Source organism: Lissotriton vulgaris, chromosome 8 (genome assembly GCF_964263255.1).
Source record: "Lissotriton vulgaris chromosome 8, aLisVul1.2, whole genome shotgun sequence".
In the NCBI taxonomy this organism is placed as follows: domain Eukaryota; kingdom Metazoa; phylum Chordata; class Amphibia; order Caudata; family Salamandridae; genus Lissotriton; species Lissotriton vulgaris.
The window spans coordinates 1,515,655,343-1,515,676,281 of NC_141696.1; the positions used below are offsets into that span (position 1 = coordinate 1,515,655,343).

The window sequence follows — 20,939 nt, forward strand, 5'->3', positions numbered from 1 at the left end:
TAGACTGGACTCATCATCCAGACATGGCTGTAACTGGGTTAGATATTGACTGCTTGGAGACTAAAGACTGCTGGACTAAAGACTGACTCACTCCTTGTAAAGTGTAAGTCACCAAACATTGGAATAAAGAGGTACCACTGAGTGAATATATGAAGGTCAACTCAGGACAAGTTATAAAACAAGCAAAACTCAATTAGACAGTCAATGTTATAAAACCACCTTAGATGCCTTGGACTAATTGACTGTTTTTAGATGAGCTTAATTTACATATCCATATCGATAAACTTGATGTTCTATTTCCACACTTGTTTTCCAGTTTGTGCACTGAGAACATGTCTTGTAGCATGCTAATGGCCTACAGAACCAACACATTTTCACACAATGAATTTCTTTTTCGTCATTTGGAGAGCACTAATGTCTAAGTCTCTCAGGTGATCGGTGAGTAACCAATCATACTGATGATGAAAATATAAAAGCCGTTAACTAAATGCTAAATGATAAATCCCAACGTTTAACCAATTGTGCAAAACTAATTCGTACAGACTCCAATTCTTTGTCTATTTGCTTTATTTCCAGCAACTTGCCATTACGCGTCTCTCTCACCTCAAGTGACCTTGATCACACGGTAAACGCTCTGCAAATCATAGTTTTTAACCCCTTGGTGTCACATGGTGTACTGCCGGATAGGCATAGAAAGCAGACTTTGATTGTGTTGGCGTTATTGCGAACAACAATTACCATTTTTTATATATACCACTTCTGCCATCAGTGTCAACATTACAGATGAATCTTGTGAACCAATGTTTTACTTTCTTTTGTGCAAATTGCATTAGCTATCATAATATCAACTATTGGATGACATGCATTGGTATCAATACCTTTATTCATCAAATGTTATCATGTTGAACATTGAAAGATATTTTCTTTGTGTTTGTTCGCATTGGCTAATAAATCCATTAAAAGCTCTGTAATTTATTACTGCATGAATGCTTAAAATTTAACAGGCATGGATTATTGAGTTATTTACAATCAGAATATTAAAGTGCTGTGCATATATCAGGAAGATCCAACTAAAGTGCTTGTGCTACCTCAAAGTATTCAAAGCCTGATTGTTACAGTGCCATGTGTTATTATATAAAACCTATGTGTTTCTTACCAAAGGCAAAAAATATATATATTTAAAAAGTTTCGGCAGATAACTGGTTTGTGTGGAACTGTATGTCTTATATTTTAATAGTATTTAAGATTTTAAATTAAAGTTTTAAAATAAAAAAGTAGATGTCAGAGCCATATGGTGAATAGGCATGGTAAATGAAATGTATGAACTCCTTCAATGCTCGTAGCCAATAACCAGCTAATCCTATCATGATATAAGTGCATGTGAGCGACTCTATTCTAATCGCCCAATCAGATTTTTCATGTAGTAGTCTATCAATTGCACTTAATGCACCATGAATACGTAGTAGCAGCAAATAAATATAAATATACACATCCATATACATTCGAAAAATGAATAAAAATTTACATAAATATGTAAACAAACATCCACAAAATGCATGACGCATCATCTTAAATTTGATTTCATAAGAAATTGTGCAAATCTTCCCTGTTATTAAGACCTGAGGGGAACTTAGTGTCTAATTCTAGAATCATTTGTGACTCTAATCTTCTAAGCATTTTCTCTCTGTTTCCTCCTCGTCGGAGCGGTGGTATGGCTCCGATTACATAAAATGTGAGACATTTTAAATCATTGTTGTGTTCTTTCTTGAAGTGTCTAGTAAGCATGGGCGGAAAATCCGTTTCGCTCGCGGATTTTGCGGATTTTCGGTAAATTCGCAATCCGCGAGATTTGCGAATCTCCCGCAAAATCCGCAAATCCGCGAGCAGCGGATTTTGCTCGCACTGTTCGCACTATTCGCGTGAGTTCGCGTCCCGCGAATAAGTGCAAAATTGCAGAAATACGATCTTAGCAAAACTGAAACTACTTACCAGGTTCAAAAGTTCAGGCTCATCATTAGTAGCCATTTCCTGTAGTGCTTCCTGAGGGGCCCCTCCAGAGTTCAGTTGCCAGTTGCAACTATTATGTGACCCTGCTCTGAACCTCAGAATAGTTACACATATGCCACAAAGGTCCTGAATTACAGCTAAGGGAGACAAGCAGGAGCCAGGCTGGAAGTTCAAATCCATTAATCAGCCCCTAATTCATTATTGTCAGTTGGGGCAGGGCAGGTGTTGTAACTAATTTTGCAACAATGAAAGCACTTAGCAAGTGCAAAAGATCACTAATCAGGAAGCACTAAGGAAGCAGGTGCCAGCTAAAAAAATATTCTGTGACACATTAATCATCCCCAAATTAATTCAGGTCACTTGAGGCAGGGAAGGTGTGCTTGCGTTGCCATAATAATGTACACTGACTGGACAACCAGAGGGTGCTGTGATGAAACAGAGGGTGGCATGGGTGGGCCAGAGGGTGGCATGAGTAGTCAGAGAGTGGCAGTGGTGACAGAGAGTGGCAGTGATGAAGAAGAGTGTCCCAAACAGGCTGGACACGTAGAAACAACAAGTTCGCAAAACTTGCGACCCGACAGGTAAGTTCGCAATTTGCGACATTGTACAAAACCCTCGCGAACTGGCAGAAACCCGCGCAAACACAAAAAAAAAATCCGCAAATTCGCGAGAATTCGCGGATTTTGCGGATTGCGAGTTCGCAAATCCGCAAAATTCGCGAACACGAGATTCGCAAAATTCGCCCATGCTTAGTGTCTAGCAACAGGGAACGAGGGGTCTGAATTAACTATGACCCTTAAGTATTGGAGTACTCTTACATAGACCTGGAGTTTAGTACTGCCTATGTATCATACCTTGCTTGTGCATTCAAGTACATACACTGCATGACCAGTTCGGCAGTTGTAATTCGCTTTGATAGGCACCTGTCCTGAACTGAACAAATAAGTGGTATTAACTCCAAACTTGCAGGCCCAGCTTGAACTACACTTGTAAAAGCCTTTCCTAGAGGCTAGCCAAATAGTCTATGGATTTATTTCTGGACTATTTCTGATCTAAGTGGTTCTCATAGAGGAGGCCCTCCTGAATGGGAGAATTGGTTTGTTGGGGTTTTTTGTGCCATGATAGTGTCTTTTAGGATAATAGGCCAATGTTTAGTTATTATCTGCCTAAGTTTATTTTCTTACTGGCTATAGGTAATTATAAGCCTGACAGTAGGGCCAACTAACCCCCTACCCTCAGTGTTAGGGTTATTTTTGCTATTAGCCAATACGTTGTCGCTAGTGATGGAATTATCTATCACAATTGCCTGGTACAATATTCTGACATTGTAGTCCCTTAGCAAAAATCTCACCCTTGTCTCCTGCTGACATTGTTCTAAGTCTTTCTCTGAACTGCATATTCTCCATAGGTAATACTATTGATAAGGTGCCTGGGGTGGCGGCTTTTGGCGTGTAATGTTGAATTGTCAGCAGTTCCCTTACGATGCAGTGTCGTTTCAAGTTTATCTTTAGTGGTGTATACTTTGACATCAAGGAAATTTGTAGTGTGTTCATCAATGTGCGAGTAAATTCTAGATTGTACTGGTTATGATTAATAGCTTCAATAAAGCTAACTGCACCCTTGTTGGTACCATGCCATACTATAAAAACATCGACAATGAACCTCATCTACTTAATAACATGTAAGCTAAAAAGAAGTTTGTTGTTATATAGGCACCATTTAATCAGTTCCAGTAAAATGTTGTTATAATTTAACATCTCTATCGTTCTCTTGTTTAAAAAGTATTGCACCGTATTCAATCCTGTTAGATGATTTATGCTTGTATAGAGTGATGTTATATCAAGCGTGAAAAGCAGGTATTCCTTATGTCACTGTATTTCTTGAAGTTTCATTAAAAAATCACCTGTATGCTTGATGTAGGACAGTAATTGTTGTACATGTTCCTGCAGAAAGAAATCGACGTATTGTGAAATGCGTTCAAAAAGACAATTTCTTTGCAGAAATGATAGGTCTTCCTGGAGTTGGTAGGACCTCCTTATGCATTTTAGGAATAAAGTATATGATAGGAAGTACCGGATGTTCTTTATGCCTAAAATAAAACTCATAATTTGTAATAAGGCCTTCTCTTTCCCATTGAAGTAGATCTTTTTTCACTCTTTCTTTGGTTGTATTATATTGTTTAGTTTTGGAGTGTTGATAACAATCTGCATTATCTAGTTGTCTGAAGGCCTCCGTGATGGATTGCTGCTTAGGCCACAGTACTATATTTCCACCTTTGTCTGAGTTATTATTAACAACGTCATTGTGGCCCGTGAGTTTTTCCATGAGATTGTCATACTGTTTTTGTTGAAATGTTAGTTTCCTTATATTTTGTTTGTTTTTATGATGCAGTATCTTTAAATCATCCCTTTCATTGAATATGTCAATGGCGTCCCTGGGCATCATTGGTATGAATGTGGAATTGGGTTTGAATGGACTCCGGACTCTTGTTGATATACAAATCCCTAAATCTTGTAATCTTTCTTGAGGAGATATGTTTTCATCATTTTCAATTATTTCATCACTGGCCAATTCCTGCATCGTAAGTAGAGTGTTGGCATCAGATACTTGCAGATTTGGTTAATTTGGACTATTGTTGTGTCCTTTGTTGTTAATTTGATCTAGTCCCTCTTTGATTGTGAAGAATTTGTCAAGTTTTAGTTTTTATATAAATTTAAAGATGTTTGCCCATAATTAAAATTACTTTCAGGACAGTACGATAACCCTAATGGCAAAGTTGAATCTCTGCCTTACTGAAAGTTAAATCTGTCAAGTTGATCACCTGAACCAAATCTGAAGGAGGATCAACACCTTCAAAGGAAACCTCTTGATTATGGTTAACAATACTTGTATTCTGTTTGTAAATTAAAAACAAAAGGGCAGCGTAGTATACCTGAGAATCTGAGTATGTTGGCAATACTAGACAACAAGGGTTCCTTCAGATTTACTAAATATTACATTTTCAGGTGCTAATGGGAGCAAAGTCACGCCGAACCAGAAAGTACTACAAAAGAGGATTCTTTCAACACATAAACCATATATTAAATATTGTTCATTGAGCATAAGTCAATTCAAGCAGTCAGTAGGTAATCCATGTAATAGCGAGTGACCGGTGAAAGAAAGGGTATGTGTGTAGGGCAAAGCAATGTAAAAGACAAACAGTTGCAGTTGTAAACAACAAATGCTTGGTCAGCACAGACTACCATTCAAGTTCCGGCTCCAAATGAATTACAGTGAGAGGCGTCTGTTCTTTCCTTATAAAAGTCTCAGACGATTAAGACATGCCGACTTCTTACTTATACATGGGTAATAACTGAATAGTATCAGAATGTATTAGTCATGCAGGTGCCTGAATAAAATAGATACATATTTGTATGCAGGGTATAAGTCTTGCTCAATATCAAGCCTTCGAGGCATATGGTCTTTGAATCACTTGTGATACGCCATCCCATGGATCAGCTACTGTGGATCACGATCTGCTTGAATAGATGTATGCACAATGACCAATATTTAATATATGTTTTACGCATTGACAAAATCCTCTTTTGTTGAACCTTTTAGGTTGGCCCAACTTGGCTTCCTATAATAACTCAAAAATGTCATATTTAGTGAATCTGAAGGATCCATTGTTGTCTATTATTGTATTTAATTTGTCAGCACAAGTTTCAATTTCAAAAAGAACTCCTGATTGTGCTGGATGGTTGTTCTTCTTTTTAGGAGTCCTAATCATCCCTTCCACTGAAAGAACAGTTAAAACCCAATGGTTTAGGTAACAAAACAACCATATTCCCTCTATCCTTAATATGCTTCTACAAAATAGAGCACCTTTGTATAATCTATAGATACCGACAACGCCCACTAAGAAAGCACCCTGAATTAACAATGCTTACTTTCTGTCAACAGACACTTCTGTGCAGGCAGAATGGGAATGTTGATCAAAGCAGCTTAAACCATCATATCTGTATACTGTAACACACTTGGTACCAGAGGCAAGATGCTGAACTTTTACATTGTTTCATATATTTAGTAACTACATAAAATAAGACTCAAAACTTAAACTGCAGCTGCTGGGGATGGGACAGTATCTTAAGTAAATCCCCATATTCCAGTCTACCTGATGTACGCTTTCTATGGCTGGTCTGCAATTTTATCATGTCTGATGCAAATGTCTTGAAAGGTAAGATGTACCTCTTCATTGTGAATGTAGGACATTCTGGTTCAAGGTCAGCCTTTGCCACTCCAAGACCTATAACCACAAAAACCCCTTTAATATGACCAAAGGGGTTTTCAAAGTCACGTAAGAAGAGGACTGGTAGAGGATCTTTCGGAAAAAGAAAGAAGTCGTATGACTTAAGACCTAAGTTCATGGCCTCTTACCTTAAAATTATTTTCTCTTAGGTTTTGTCATGACTTTGTAAGTATAGGTTGCTCCTGTGTCTATGAAAAGGAAGCTGAAGACAACAGAAAAAGCAGGAACATGGATGCAAAGTAGGCTCTCACCGTGTTTGTAGTTTCTGAAGCCCAATGCGGTGTTTCTCCTGCTCCCAAGCTAGCTCCTTCAGCACTGTTCGGATTCTCTCTGATGTGAGCCTCTCCATTTCCTCGCGAATTCGCTGATCCATCTCAAATTCCTTCAGATAAAGAGGTATATATGAGGCATGATTTATACTTTATAAGTTACTACAACCTCACTACACTCAATATCATTTGTTTACTGGGTAAATCAAAGAGATTCGTTTTCAACACCGCACGGAAGCACAGCTAGGCATCCATTACAACTACAAAGAAGACTGGCTTTGTTGGATGTGAAATGATGTGATACTTTTAGGGTCAGCTGAGCTTCTTGATGCTTCAACTGCCTATAGGAACTATATAGTCCGATAAATCAATCTGTTCCAGCAGCGCTTGTGGCTTATGTGTTACCCTACAGCTGCAAGCAGGTTTAGCAACCCACCTACGGACGTCTGCAGTGAAATGACCATAATATGTGCTATGTACAAATGGCACAGGTGTTAGGTTTAGTTCATTACCAATCATGAGATGAAGTGCGTACCCCCCACCATCTTTCCCAAATGGAACATCTTTTATCTCATCATCTTTTGACTATAATGAATTTTAATTAGAAAATTCTTCCCTCGTTTCAGCAGTATAGTCTAATAGTGGTCTAAATAAGAGGGGAGGAGGGTCTCCCCAAATATTTTCTCCTAGTAGTAGGTCTTTTAAATTCAAATGTAGTGTGATTACAATGAAGCTGATAATGATACGTTTCAGGACAAAATTCATTTATGTCCTAATTCCAAGGGGCAGAAGGTGGGATCGCTTTCTGTATAATGTGCTGCTCTGTTGCCTGAATAGCAAGTTGCCTGGAAAACTCTCAGCTTCACTCAACATACTACTGCCCATTAGTTCACTTCTACACTGTCTTCAATTCAGAGGCAAAGGGCACAGCTATGGAGGAGATGGGGCTTGTTCTCATCCTCAGAAATCTCTACAGAAACACAGACCAAGGTAGGGCTAACTCATATCTCTAAGGTATTTAGATAAGGGAGCAGTAAATGGGGTGTAAGACAGAGGTGTGACCTCACCTCAATAAAGTGGATTTTCTTCTCGAATAAACATGGCATCATCATGAGTATCCCCTCTTTGATGACAATGACATTATGGTCTTGAATCACCTTAGAAAGGATTGCTGTGGAGCCTGAAAGCCATTAAATCATATTCTCATGACAATTACTTAAAAATAATTTAGCAAAACTGTCTGTGGGGCATATTGGAGCTGGTAAAATCTGGCAGCTGAAGTCTGTTAAGTTGGAGGTAGTTCCTTGCTATAGGTATTTGGGAGTTGTGATGGATGATCACATAATTTAGTAAATGTTAACTGAAGTACTAAGAGTTAGGGTACTGCACACTATGAACAACCACCTGAGGTTAAAACATCAAATATGGTCAGTAAGGCTTTAAGAAAGCATGTAATGCCAAGGTCATTATGACTGCATGGCACGGTTATCCATCTGTACGGTCACTGAGACGGAGTGGTGACTTCTTTGTGGAGAAAAGCTGCTGGGCTGGAAATTCAATGTCATGGAGGTTATCAGGTTTGAGTTGGTGGGGAATTCAATCACATTACAACAGAAGATTGAAAAGACCTATGTCAGGGGGACCCAGAGTAGTCCAGAAGCAAACTGATGACTGGATGGAAACTTCAATCTTAACAGAGCAAATGTATAATTCTCTGTTGGTTAAACTAGAGTTCAAGTGACTGTTCCAATTCAGCCTTTATTACACATGGGCAGCCGATGCTGTAGTATTGAGTGCTAGAACTACTCTGCCCCTCGGCCCTTTTCTTCCTCCATTTCCAAGCCAACTCAGTGCTTCGTATGGTGTTGTTGGTACTAAGAGACTCTGAAGAGTTTGCTCTGTGGATAAAGTACTCATTAAGAACTTTCGCGTGCATTGATAGAAGGTGAAGTGAGGAGAAACAGGTAATGGAGCTTCTAATAAGAGCGGTCAACGGCTGAGAAACTCTGGCACTTGGTCAATAAAGTGACCTGACTATGGGCTAAAAGTGGTTAGATAGGTAACTATGGGAGGGAAAATGTTTTATTTTTGTGTTCTTGATCTATGGATTCTGAGTGAATTGTGACTGCGGGCCCGATTTAAAGTTTGGCAGATGGATATTCTTCTGCCTTATGGACATCCCGTCCACCTTATTATGAGCACCATAGGGTATAACGGGCTTGTAATATGGTGGACAGGATATCCATCACGTTTCTGAGGGAGTAAACCTCACATAAACTCTAAATCAGGTCCCAAGTTGTTTTCAGTGGAATTGGTCATGATGTAGTGGCAACGAGGAGATCTTCTTAAAGTTTTTATAAACTGAGTTTTCAAATTATTTTAACAGTCGATTTCATGTTAATTTTGATGCGTTCATAGATGCAGTGAGTACCAGGTACAAACGCGGGTAACAGGTGGTAGCCATGCATGTGAAGGCTCTAGGAACACTTGTGGAGGAATAGTAAGCAGGGATGAAGCTTCAGCCTCAAGGATACAAATCTCACCTGGTATAACCTGGAGTGAATTCTGAGAAAATCATCAACTGGTCCCACGCTACAAAGGCTAATGTGGCTTTTTTAATATGGTGCCTTGAAGCAGCTTTGAAGGTGATCTGTTTGCGCACTATTTATATATATTTTTTAATTTTTATTTTTAGAGTTTTATATTACGTAAACTAGACCTGAAGATCTCGGGTATCAGAGCGCTTTACATAGCTCCAGTTTCGTTACATGATGACACATTCACTTTTGTTAGGCACGGGGAGATTAAGTGATTTGTCCAGAATCACAGAATGTTAAGCGTCGTTGCCAAGACTTGAACCTGGTTCCCCAGTTTCGATGTCGACTGCTCTAGCAATAAGGTTACATCCTCTCCCCCAACACAGGCAGTACAAAGCTTCACATAAATGCGATTCTGATGCATATTATGAAATAATTGGTCTCTTACCCCCCTTTCGAACTGCATGTGGTCGGGCATTTTTTTGTTTGTCATCAGCAGTTCAGAGAATTTGCTCCTCAGTAAACTCAGCTCTTGTCTCTTGCTTGCCTTTTTCTCCTCTGCTTCTTTCACCATCTGATCATATTCCAGTTTCAGCTTGGCATTCTCAATGCTTCCCAGCACAAAAGTAAAAACAATAAAATGTTAGTTGGAAAGTAGTAAAATGCAAAATATTTTACAGCTGACATTTCCACAAAAATACAAAGGCACTTTGCAAGCCCTATGGGTGACACCTGGATAGCACCGGCACAAACATGTCACAGGGATGGCATGAGAAGGACCGGAAGTAGAAGCATACATTACAGGATATGCATCACACTTCCTGTTACTGGAAGCATTTGCATGAAATAAGACTCAGAATTACTCTAATCCATAAACAACAGTGAGGTAGTAGCAGGCTACAGCTCAGCATTGCCTTCATCACTCTTAGGGGGTGATTAGGATGGTGGGTGGACTTAGGTCCGCCACCATCCCGCAGTGTTGGGAACGGCCGCCAGACATGCAGAGGTCCTGCACCACGAATCAGGATGCAACTGCCCCCCTGGTGGCCGCATTCTGCAGTTTGACATTCCGGCGGTCGCTGCTTACAGCACCCTCCGCAATGCCAAATTGAGATGTTGTGCATTCCCATGCACAATATGGTAGGCACTGCGCGGTGCCTGCCATCTTGTGCCTGGGACTGGAGGGGGTTACCCCCAAGTGCACCCTCCATCCCCTCCTGGGGGCACCCATTTCAAATCCCCGCCAGCCTTTCCATGGAGGCGAAGCCACCATGGAAATGCATTTAAAACCCAGCATCCTAATATGGATGGCAGTGCCTGCTATATTGAGGCCCAAGTCCACCCGGCCGGCAATCGGAACGATTGTCGACCGGCGGAATAGCGGCGGATTCACTTTGCGTCTGCCACGATACCCCTGCCATTATAATATGGCGGATGATAAATCAGATTGCGATGGCGGGCGGATCACCACCGCCGGGCCAGCGGTGGCGATCTGCCTGCCATCCTAATGACACCCTTAGTGTCTTCTTTCTGTTTGATATTGGAAACGATGCCTGGAGCATCAATGTGTTTCTTCTTTTCTGTGAAGGTTACACCATTCCTTCCTTCTTTTGTGCAAATCCCAGTACCTAACAATACTTAATCTGTGCTTGGGGTAACACTGGTGTTTTTCAGGTTCATTGTCAAACTTTGGTTTGAGAGCATTGACATTGTCTTCTTGGTCATACCTCGGGTGTTTCGACGTATCTTTGCCCTTATAAGCCAGGCGTCTAAGAGATGGTAAAGTACACAGGCTTCCGTCCTTAGAGAGGCAAGCACTGGAGCCATGGATTTCATAAATATACGAGGGGCTGATTTTAAGCCAGAAGGGAAATGACTTGGACTAATATTGGTGACCTGAAATCTCCCGTGCCCTGCATGAAATGGGATGTGGAAATATGCACCCTCCAGATCCACACCTGTTAGAAATCCTCCTTTTCTGAGAAAAGAAAAGACTTCTTGGCGCATGAGGATGCAAAAGCTTTGCTTCTTCATGTACTTGTTGACGTTTCCTAGATCCATTTTCCTGATTTTTGCAATATGAGGGAGAATCTGGAGTAAAACCCTAGGTTTCTCTCGGATGCTGTCTACTCCTTTCTTCATTAGTTTGCCCACCTCCATAGGCAGTTCATTCAAGAGTTTGTGCTTCTATTTTCATGGAGGAAGAGATGGAGGATGATCTAGAATATGCAGGATATGCAGACAGTGGAGGGGTTTCATATGTGGCTCATCCGCATACATGGTCCTTTTACCACAGGTTTTACAAGCTTTGAAAGGAGATTTTCTCTCCAGTAACTCTGCCTTGCTGAATTCTTATATCTTGAATCCAGTATTCTTCTGGGAAATGCTAAGAAACTCTTCAAAGGGAGAGCGCTCTGCCCAGGTTTCCTGACACTGAACGAGCAGTAGACAATTAGCCAGTTGGAAACCTCTGACAGAGGAAGGCCTGAAGGGGCTAGTCTGTGATTGGCTGGAGTTTGGGTCAATTATAATGATGTGAGCAAGATATAGTCTATACAAAGTTCAATATTATTGAGTGTAACTGTACACTGCTATGCAAACATTGATTTCCTTTGGAGGATGGGGATCCTAGTCTGATGACTGGGAATATTTCAAGCATGCGAATCTATGATAGATCCAATGGTCAAGTAGCCAGGATCCTGCAAATTCTGACTGATCATAAAGGCTAATGACAGTTAAAAGAGATATATGTCCTTAATATTGGATTCATATATGATGTGGCCAATGCTGAAAGTGCACCTCATTAACCAATTTCAGTAAGGTGACAGCAACTAAAATGCATTTATTACATGGTAAGCAGTTTCATGCTGCTGATTGGCCAGGGTAGTGGCTTTGAAAAAGATATAGAGGCAGTTCTTTAAAGTGCTGTCTTGATGTCGCATGAGGCAACGACGGACAGAGCAGGGCCTGGTATTCCGGAGTGAGGTACCAGGTGAGGTGAGGTCCAGTCCCCGATCAAGACGGGTGCCATCTGCATCCCTTGAAGCAGAGGATTTGTGAAGTAAGGTTGTAATTGTTTAACCTAATTATGGTGATTACAATAGGTTTTATAAAAATGTATTATGATCTGGACACTCAATAGGTCACTTTTTTGTTGAACTGATGCAGTAGCAAACTATTGATTGATACAGGTCCTGAAGAAAGCCTCAGGCATTTTCACCCCAATGGCTGCAACATTTCAATCTTAATAGTGAGCAGGTATTTATGAACACTGCTTTTTGCACTGTTTTTATGTAGAGTGTCAGGGGATATCTATAATAAAATCTGTTTCTCTCCTAATAACTCTATTTTAAATGTCATACTCACCATTCACGCACTGCACGGGTTCTCAGAACTTTTTGAGAACTTCCTTTGTGATCACCTTTTGGAAGAAAATACCATATATTCTTTGTGTATCTCTGGGTATCCCACCTTGACCCAGCTAAGAGAATTTTTCCCAAGAAGATAGCCTTCATGATCAAGAGGCATATCGGATCAAGGGAGGATGACCAGATGATACTGATCACCAAGATAGTTGATGGGAATCCAAAACTCTGCTTAAGGGTCCCCTCTCTTTTTCTGTTTACAATACTCCTTTTCTCCACTTGCTTTGTTTTTCCCTATTGACATTTAGTGTCATTTTTTGTTGAGACCCCCGGTTCAGTGTGTAGTTGTTGTTAAAACTGCTGTTGCTCATCTGGTGCCACATTACACAACGTGCCCCGGGGGCGTAACGGGCATTTGCGCCAGCTTTGCGCGCCCCCGGGGCTCTTTCGTACTACAGAAAGGGCAGCAGGCACTTCTGTGGCCCCTTCTGTAATACCGATAGTGCTGGCGCACATCAAGCGCCAGCACTATCTTCAGGTGGTGTTCCCTCATTTGCATGGGGGAGTGCCCCAATGCAATGAGGGAATCCCTTTGCTCCTGCGCTGTATTACAGACGCAGGCGCACAGGAAAAGAAACCCTCAGAAGGTGCACGGACAGTGCGCCATTTAAAAGGTGGTGCACTGTCAGTACCCGCCTGGGAGCTGCCCTCTGTAGAGGGTATAAGGATTCCTATGAACTCCCCAGACATCCCCTTGCAGGCGGGTGCAGTCACTGACTGCACCCACCTGCAAGGGGATCTCTAAACCCCTTTAAAAGTGCAGGCGGGTTGCTGTCTGCACTGTGAAAACAGACCGGCTGCTTGCAGCCGCCCTGGTTTTCACATGAATGCGCTGCCCTCAGGGAAGCGCGAGTTCGCAGCTACCCTAGGGGTAGTGCATTCATTATAATATGGCGCATTTCCCTTCATTGCGCTGGGTGCACTTTTAAAAAGGTGCAAACAGTGAGATATTGGAACTAAAAAAAGGTGCAGGCAGTTAAATAAAGGGATATGCGCCGCATCTATAATGCGGCCGTTGGTGTCAGATGTACCAGACGTGACTGTCTCTCACCAATGCTTACATCCCTTCATTACGGCCAATAGCTGCAGGGTCCCCTTCCAAATTCTAACTATTGTTAAGATAGCAATACATCAGAATTCTTCTATATTTTTGACCTTGAAGTTTACATTATATCAGCCTGGAAGGTCCCTAGATTCGTCAAACCAAGTGCTTGAGCTACCGAAAACTACAGCGATCTATGAAGATGGAACTTGGCCCACTGTGGTCGTTAACCTCACTTTACTTTACTATAGACTCATTTGTATGGCGCAAGAATCATCCCCAGGGGGATCTCTAAGCGCCAGAGAGGGACGGCTAAATGTAAAATAAAATCTTTAAAATAGCCAGGTCTTAAACAATTTTTTTAATTGTGGAAGGTTGGGGCAGGCACGGATTTGTTCAGGGAGCTCGTTCCAGTGTTTGGGGGCCATATAGGAAAATGCACGACCACCCATTTTTATTTTCCTTATTCTCCCGCTGCAGAGCAGGCTGCGATTGCTGGATCGGAGTTGTTGTCAAGGTTGCTAGCGTTCAATTTTATCAGTCAAGTAAGCTGGTCCCGTTCTGTGCAGGGACTTAAAGACCATGCATAGCAGCTTGAAGATAGCTCGTTTCCTAACAGGAAGCCAATGTAGTTGGCGTAGGAGAGGCAGAGAAGGGGTTCATGCTGGTTTATTAAGGGCAAGATGAGCTGCCGTATTTTGCACAACCTGCAGTTTGGATAACAGGTCTTCCCTAATTCCTACCAACAAAGAATTGCCATAGTCAAGGCGACTGATTAGGAGCAACTGAATGAGGGCCTTTCTGGCATATAGCGGGATCCAGGGGAAGATCTTTCTGAGCATCGCATGGTCCCGAAGCAGGTGCCTGCGAGAGTCTTCACCTGTTTTTCCATTGATAGCTTATTGTCTATTCTAACCCTTAGGTTCTTAGCCCAACCTCTTGGGAAGGAGATTCTCATATTCTAATTGCCACCAGTCCGAGGTCCACAGTTCTTCTGCCCTGCTAAACAACAGTATCTCCGTTTTGGAGGAGTTAAGTTGCTGACAGTTCTTCCTCATCCAACTTGCTATGCTAGTCATACAGTTTATGAACTTAGCTTTTGTTACTGCAGGGTCGTTCTCTATGTGCACTATCACTGCGTATCATCAGCTTAGGATATGGTTTCATACCCACAGTTCCTGATTATTGAGGCCAAGGAGGGCGACAGATAGATTGAATAACGTGGGGCTCAATATTGAACCTTGTGGAACCCCCTTATCCACTGCAACTGTGTGTGACACAAAAGAGTCCAGCTGGAGGCATTGTTTTCTGTCGGACAGATAATTCTGAATTAATTTAACGGCCAGACCTCTGACACCAATCTCTTGAAGCCTGTTCAACAGGATAAAACGAGAAATGGTGTCAAAGGCTGCCGACAGATCGAGCAGCACTAACATAACTGGAGAGTCCTTATCCAGTGACATCCTTAGCGAATCAGTGACCTCTAGTAAGGCAGCCTCGTTACTGTAGGATGCACGGAAGCCGGACTGGGATGGATCTAGTATTTTGTTCTGTTCTAGGTAGCTAGAAAGATGTCGGTTAATTAGTGTCTCCATGATTTTAGAGCAACGAAAGAGAAGAAAGATTGGCCTGTAATTCTGTAGATCAGTAGGATCTGCTGGAGCCTTTTTGAGCAGTGGCTTAATGCGTGTGTTTTTTCATTTGCGTGGAAAAGTGGCCGTCGCTAATGAGATGCTACAGATGTCTGCAAGTGTGTTTGCTAAGACCGGGGTTAGTTCAGCTATAACCGCAGGTGGTACCGGCTCTGGAAGCCTGTGTTTTTTAATAGGCTCTCTCTTTTGCTTGTATTCATATCTCTCTGTCCACTTGCTCTCTCACTGCTGTTGTTTTTAGTCTGCTGTTTTTAACAATTCTCTCTGTCCAACTGATTTCCCTACATCTTTTCTTGTTTTTATTTTGCTGTGTTCTGTAACTCAATATGAGAAGTTAGCCTGGCATATGATGTCCACTAGTTCTAGTGGGCACCTTGCACCAGTCTAATCGACCCTTATTGATGGTGGTTGTAAAGTCAACCTTATAGAAAGCTATCCTAGTGGTAGCATGGACAGAAAGTCATCAGGCTAAGACTTCAGAGAGCATGTGAAGCAAGCTGTTTTTAGAAAGTAGACCTAGGTCCTAGGGAGTCACTGGGGCTACTTTAAACAACCAAAGGTTAGGAAGTAGGAGGCCCACGGGAGACCTGTGCAGTGTCTAAACACAGCCGCGAGTTACCATTGACTTTCTACGGGAAACGAAGAAGTTACAAAGTTACTGTTTAAGGGCACTTCCGGATGGACTACGACAAAAACCCTTTAGACTAGGACACTTCGAGAGTCAAGACCCACGAGAGCACCGGAGTACTCGTGTTACCTCACCCAGGGAAGCCGGGTGCATAGGTGCCTTTTGGTGTTGGGTTCCGTCGATGTTTTCAATGGAGATCTGCAAAGAAGTGAAGCAGGCGACCAGAGGAAAAGTGTCCGGGTGGATCTAAGGTTGTATCAAAGATCTGAAGAACCTGAAAGCAGAAAGGACAGAGTCTGGGTCACTAGCCAGTGACCAGGAAGGAACCAGGCGAAGTCCCGATGATCTCAGGTGAAGAAGTGAAGCTTGTCTCTGCAGCCACGAGGTCCAGGAGGTGTCGACGACGACCAGGAGCTGGATTCAAGCTGTCCCACAAAGGATCTAGTTGACTGGGGTGTCGGTATCCGGGTTGGACCCAACAAGCCTTGGCACATGCAATCCACGCTGGAGATGAAGATAGGCTTCGGTGCAGACCAGCAAGGTCTGTGGTGCTTCTCCTTTGCAGGGAAGCTGGAGCAAGCCTGGAGCAATCAGGAAAGCAGTTTAAGTTCAAAGGAAAGTCTTCAGGGGGCTCACTAGCCAAAGGACTAGGAACCGGGAAGACGCATCAAGCTAAAATGCAAGAGCAGGCCCCACACGGCACTCGTGGAGTGTGGAGGGCTGAGCTTCGGTGCAAATGGTTCTCGGGTCTGGGGCTTCTCGTACACCAATGCACAACTGCGAGTTACCTCAGGAGTCGATGCAGTTAGCAAAATGCAGGTTGTTCAGGAGTTCCGGTCCCACGTCTCTCGTGTCCGCCACGGGTCTCGAGCAGGGTCAGAGATGTCTGGAAGTCTGTGTCCTGTGTCGCAGAGTCTTTGAGTTTCAGCGGGAGCCTCGACAATGCAGACCGGCAAGTTAATGGTGGTGCCTGTTGTGAGAAGTTGGCCCGATATGCAACGTTCGCTATTCTAGCGACCGCTATGTATCGTTCCAACGACCCTTATGGTGTTTGGTTGTAAGTCAACCTATAGACCAGCTATCCTAGTAGCGTGGATACGAGCAGTCTAAGGCTAAAGACTCGAGAGGGCGCGTTAAGCCAGCTGTTTACCACACATGTACCCCTTGAACACCCAGTGAAAGGACACCACACAAGTGTTATGAAAATAACCAGTATATTTATTAAGAATCACAACAGCCCTGTACTCTTTATGAGGACAGGGTACTAAGCACAAACCAAATCTCTTTAGCAAATACTTCAAGTGCACAATTAAAACAAGTGTCCGAGGACACGGAAAGGTTAAGGTTTCGGGTGGACCCGATAAGGCAAGTCGGAAGCGAGGGACTCGGGACCCTAGAGTAAAGAGGCTATGCAGGCACCGAAATGCCGAGTTACCTAGCCACGAGGGCTGCGGCTGCACAAGTCTTACAGGCGTCGGGGTCTTCGCTGACGAGCCAGGAGCCGGAAGAAAAGGAGTTGCTGGCCGGCGACCAGTGATGAATAGTTCGTAGAGATCCAAGCATGGATCGGAGATTGATGATACCTGAAAGCAGAGGGGACCAAGTTCGTACTACTAGCCAGTAGTCAGAGGGTACCAGGAAGGCACCGGTTGGCCGTCACCTCGACCAGGTGAGTGGGCGACGCTAGGCTCGGCAGTCTCACGGACCAGGAGGCGTTGTCGGCGACCACGGTGGAGGTGCGAGCTGTCCCACGAACGATGATGCTGTCGGCGTCGCTGGGCCCAGGATGGGGCAACAAGCCTTGGCAAATCTCAGGGCCACGTGGTGGGCCTAAGATGGCGTCTTGAGTGGACCAGGAGGGTCCGGGGTGCTTCTCGAAAAGATGGAAGCAAGGGCCGGTCCGGAGCAACCAGACCAGCAGTGTTGATTTCCGGATGTCGTCACAGAAGGGCACAAGCCAGCGGCTAGTGACCAGACAACGTGCTGAGCAGCGAGCAGAAGGGCCCCACGCAGATCGTGGAGATGCTGGGAGACTGCACTTTGATGCTGGAGCGGCTCAGGGTCGGGGCTTCTCGGACCCCAGAGCACTCACCAGAGAGTTACCTCGATGGTCGTGCTGGTTAAGAAAGCGTGCAGGTTTTGATGATGGCCGGTCCCTCGAGGTCTCGTCGCACCCACAGATCACAGCTGAGCTGATGACATGGGTAGAGGTCAGAGGTGCCAGGGAAGCCGGTTCTCGTCGAGCTGGGCCGTCGGATTCCTTGAGGAAGGACTTACAGCAAACCGCAGAGTTCTTAGATGGTGCCCGCTGATGCAGGGTGACTACTTCTTAGTCACAAGGGAGAAATCTTGAGAAGAGTCTTGAGTGTCCTTTCGTAGAAAGTAGTTCTTGATTCAAAGATGATCTAATTTGGAAGGGTCCCCGCTCCGGCCTTTATTCTAAAGAAAGGGGTGGGTACATGACTAGGTCCTGCCCTAAGGGTGGGACCAGGAAGGGGGGTAGTTACACCCCTCTCCCCTGCCGGACTTTCCCCAGGCCAGGGCTGGCGCCCCTGGAACTGGTTCTGACCGGCAGATGCGTAGTGAGCACCGGGGTGCCACTCCGCAGTCACCTTCTCGCAAAAGCCCTACCTACCCAGAATACACAAACCCTGTCTGGGACGGTGCGAACACCGCCCTCGACAGGAAACCCTTTGTCCAAGTGCTCCTCGCTGGAAGGACTCCCAGCAGCAGGAGGTCAGACTCGTGTCTATGGTGGCAGCATCCATTTTGTGGAGCTGAGGCTTTAGTTAACTTTAACCGGGGTTCACAGTTACGTACATGTCGTGTCCCTCTAGAAGGGCGGAATGCTAACCTCGTCGCCAGAGTTGGTGAGAGGGCAGCATCCCGATTCGTATGACACCTTACTCGACATGTCTTGATAACGCGACACCGAAGTTACCGATGTGGTACGCGTTATCATGGAACAGCCATTGGGTCTTGATTCCGCAAGCTGCAACCGGGCTCGGCTCGGGCCTGAACCTAGCTCACACGAGCCCACGCACTCTGCCTTCAGGATTGTTAAGGCCTGCCATAGGAGTGACTGATAGGAACTCGAGTGTCCATTGTATGGTTAGATATAGGACTACTATACCTAAAGCAAAGTGTGTGTACACGACTTCGCCCCAGCTGTCACGCAGCCAGTTGTGTCAAATTTAGGAGGCCAGCCAGGGGTGGCATAATGCATGCTGCAGCCCTTGGCGGCCCTGGGTACACCTATGCCCTGCGTTACGGGGTCTGATAAGGTGGCCCAGTACCAATTGGAAATGTACCTAGGGTACATGGAATCCATTTTAAAGAGAGAGCAGTGGGCCTGGGGTCCTGATTGGCAGGGTCCCAGGTCGACTATGTCCAAAACCAGCTAAAACACAGGGCAAAAAGTTGGGGGCAACCATAGTCAGGATGTACCTTCCTACACAACCCCCCCCCAAACGAAAGGAGATAAGGCTATCCTTGTCCAGGTAAGCCTCTATTACCTGAGTGGCCATATAAGGAAGGACCAGCTCTGGCTTGGTTTCCCCCTGTGTCATGGTCCACTAGGCAACCCCTCACCCTAAGGGTATCTGAGGGTCTCCACCATAGGGAATCTCTGTCTCTGGTGTGTCTTGGGAAAGAAGGAGGCTGATGCTGGGATGGAGTACTGAAGTGAGGCTCCTCTACTTTTGGGCTCAACTTCCTCCAATCACCATTCATCATGTGTGCCTTTCTTTCTTTAGCTGAGATGCACTGAGCTCTCAGGGTCAGCCTCTGGCTACCTAAAGCTGGAGGCTGAGTCCCTCTGTTTGGCTTACTGGAGGGACAGGTCAGGTCTGGGGTTTTTAGGCCCCATGTTTGGCTGTGCCCAACAGTGTCCAGCTGTGGGAGTTCCCTAACTATTTTTAAGGGGGATCCCTCAGGAGTCTGTTTCATTTTCACTTGGCTAGGTTTACCAGCTTCAGTGATCCTAATCTTCTGATTAAGGGGTTCTTTTGGACAGGGGGCCCTTTGGGGTCCACCACTGGCCTCCCTGTCCTCTTCAGCTCTGGGCTGACTGAGGCAGGGTAGAGAGGTGCAGGTTACCTGCTCCAGACTGGGTCCCACCTGGGAAGGGTCCACTGCCATCAGGGGTTCTGCCAGGCTAGGCCTGACTACCTCTGGGGCAGTTCCTTCAACAGGGGTAGAGTCAGTTCCCTGAGGAGGCTGGCTCTCACCTAGTGTCTGGGAGGGGGAAGACTCTTCTTCCTCCTCAACGCTCTCCGTTTGAGTGGAGTGATCCATCGTTTCAGGCTTCACAACCTCACTATCTGTCTGAGTAGAGGCTGAGACCATTTCAACCTTGCCAACCTCTTCAGGAGGGCACTCAGTCTGTGTTTGGGCTGTGACTGTCACAGCTCTCCTATCCTGCTCTGGAAAGTCTGTCTGAGCCTGGGCAGTGGCTACCACTGCCCTTCCAACCTTTTCAGGGAGGAATGGTGCTTGGACTGGGGCTGTAGCTATTACTGCCCCACTAACCTGTCTGGATAGGCCTATCATTCTGGAATGAGTTTCTTGCTCCACCTCAGCCCATGCTGAGAGTTCCAGGTCATTCCCCAGTAAGCAATCTACAGGTAGGTTATCTGTCACTGCCACTCTCATGGGCCCTGTGACATTACCCCAGCTGAGCTTGACTACTGCCATGGGATGCCTTCTCTTCATTCCATGAATGTCCGTCACCTGATAAGTAAAACCAGGGGTCAGTTGAGCAGAGGGGACCAGATGGTCACTCACCATGGTGAGGCTGGCCCCTGTGTCTCTGAATGCCTCAACTTTCTGACCATTCACTAAAACTTCTTGTCTATACTTGCCCAAAATGTGGGGTCCAGTAGTGAAGTTGGCAAACCCCATGCCAGTCTCACAGACAAGAGTGTGGTCAGGGAACCTGGCTAAGCCATAGTCCTCCTGATTGCCCAAAGTAATGCCCACCACATTCTTGGGGGCACTCCCACCACCTGGGGGATTACCACTAGTGGTAACAGGAGGTCTGGGAGTGTTACTTGGGGGTATGTTTTCCTTATTGCTATTTTTAGGGCACTT

At 44.6% G+C, this 20,939-nt stretch overlaps 1 protein-coding gene across 3 annotated transcripts in view; it reads right to left on the bottom strand.

Moving 5' to 3' along the window:
* CFAP44 (cilia and flagella associated protein 44) overlaps positions 1-20,939 on the bottom strand; it is a 748,689-nt gene that overhangs the window by 266,075 nt on the left and 461,675 nt on the right. For all 3 annotated transcript variants that reach the window (XM_086935641.1, XM_086935640.1, XM_086935642.1), the window contains 2 exons: positions 9,550-9,712; positions 6,547-6,677 (listed from right to left, as the gene is read on the bottom strand). In XM_086935641.1, coding sequence (XP_086791767.1) covers positions 6,547-6,677; positions 9,550-9,712 — 294 coding nt within the window. The remainder of the gene's footprint in view (positions 1-6,546; positions 6,678-9,549; positions 9,713-20,939) is intronic.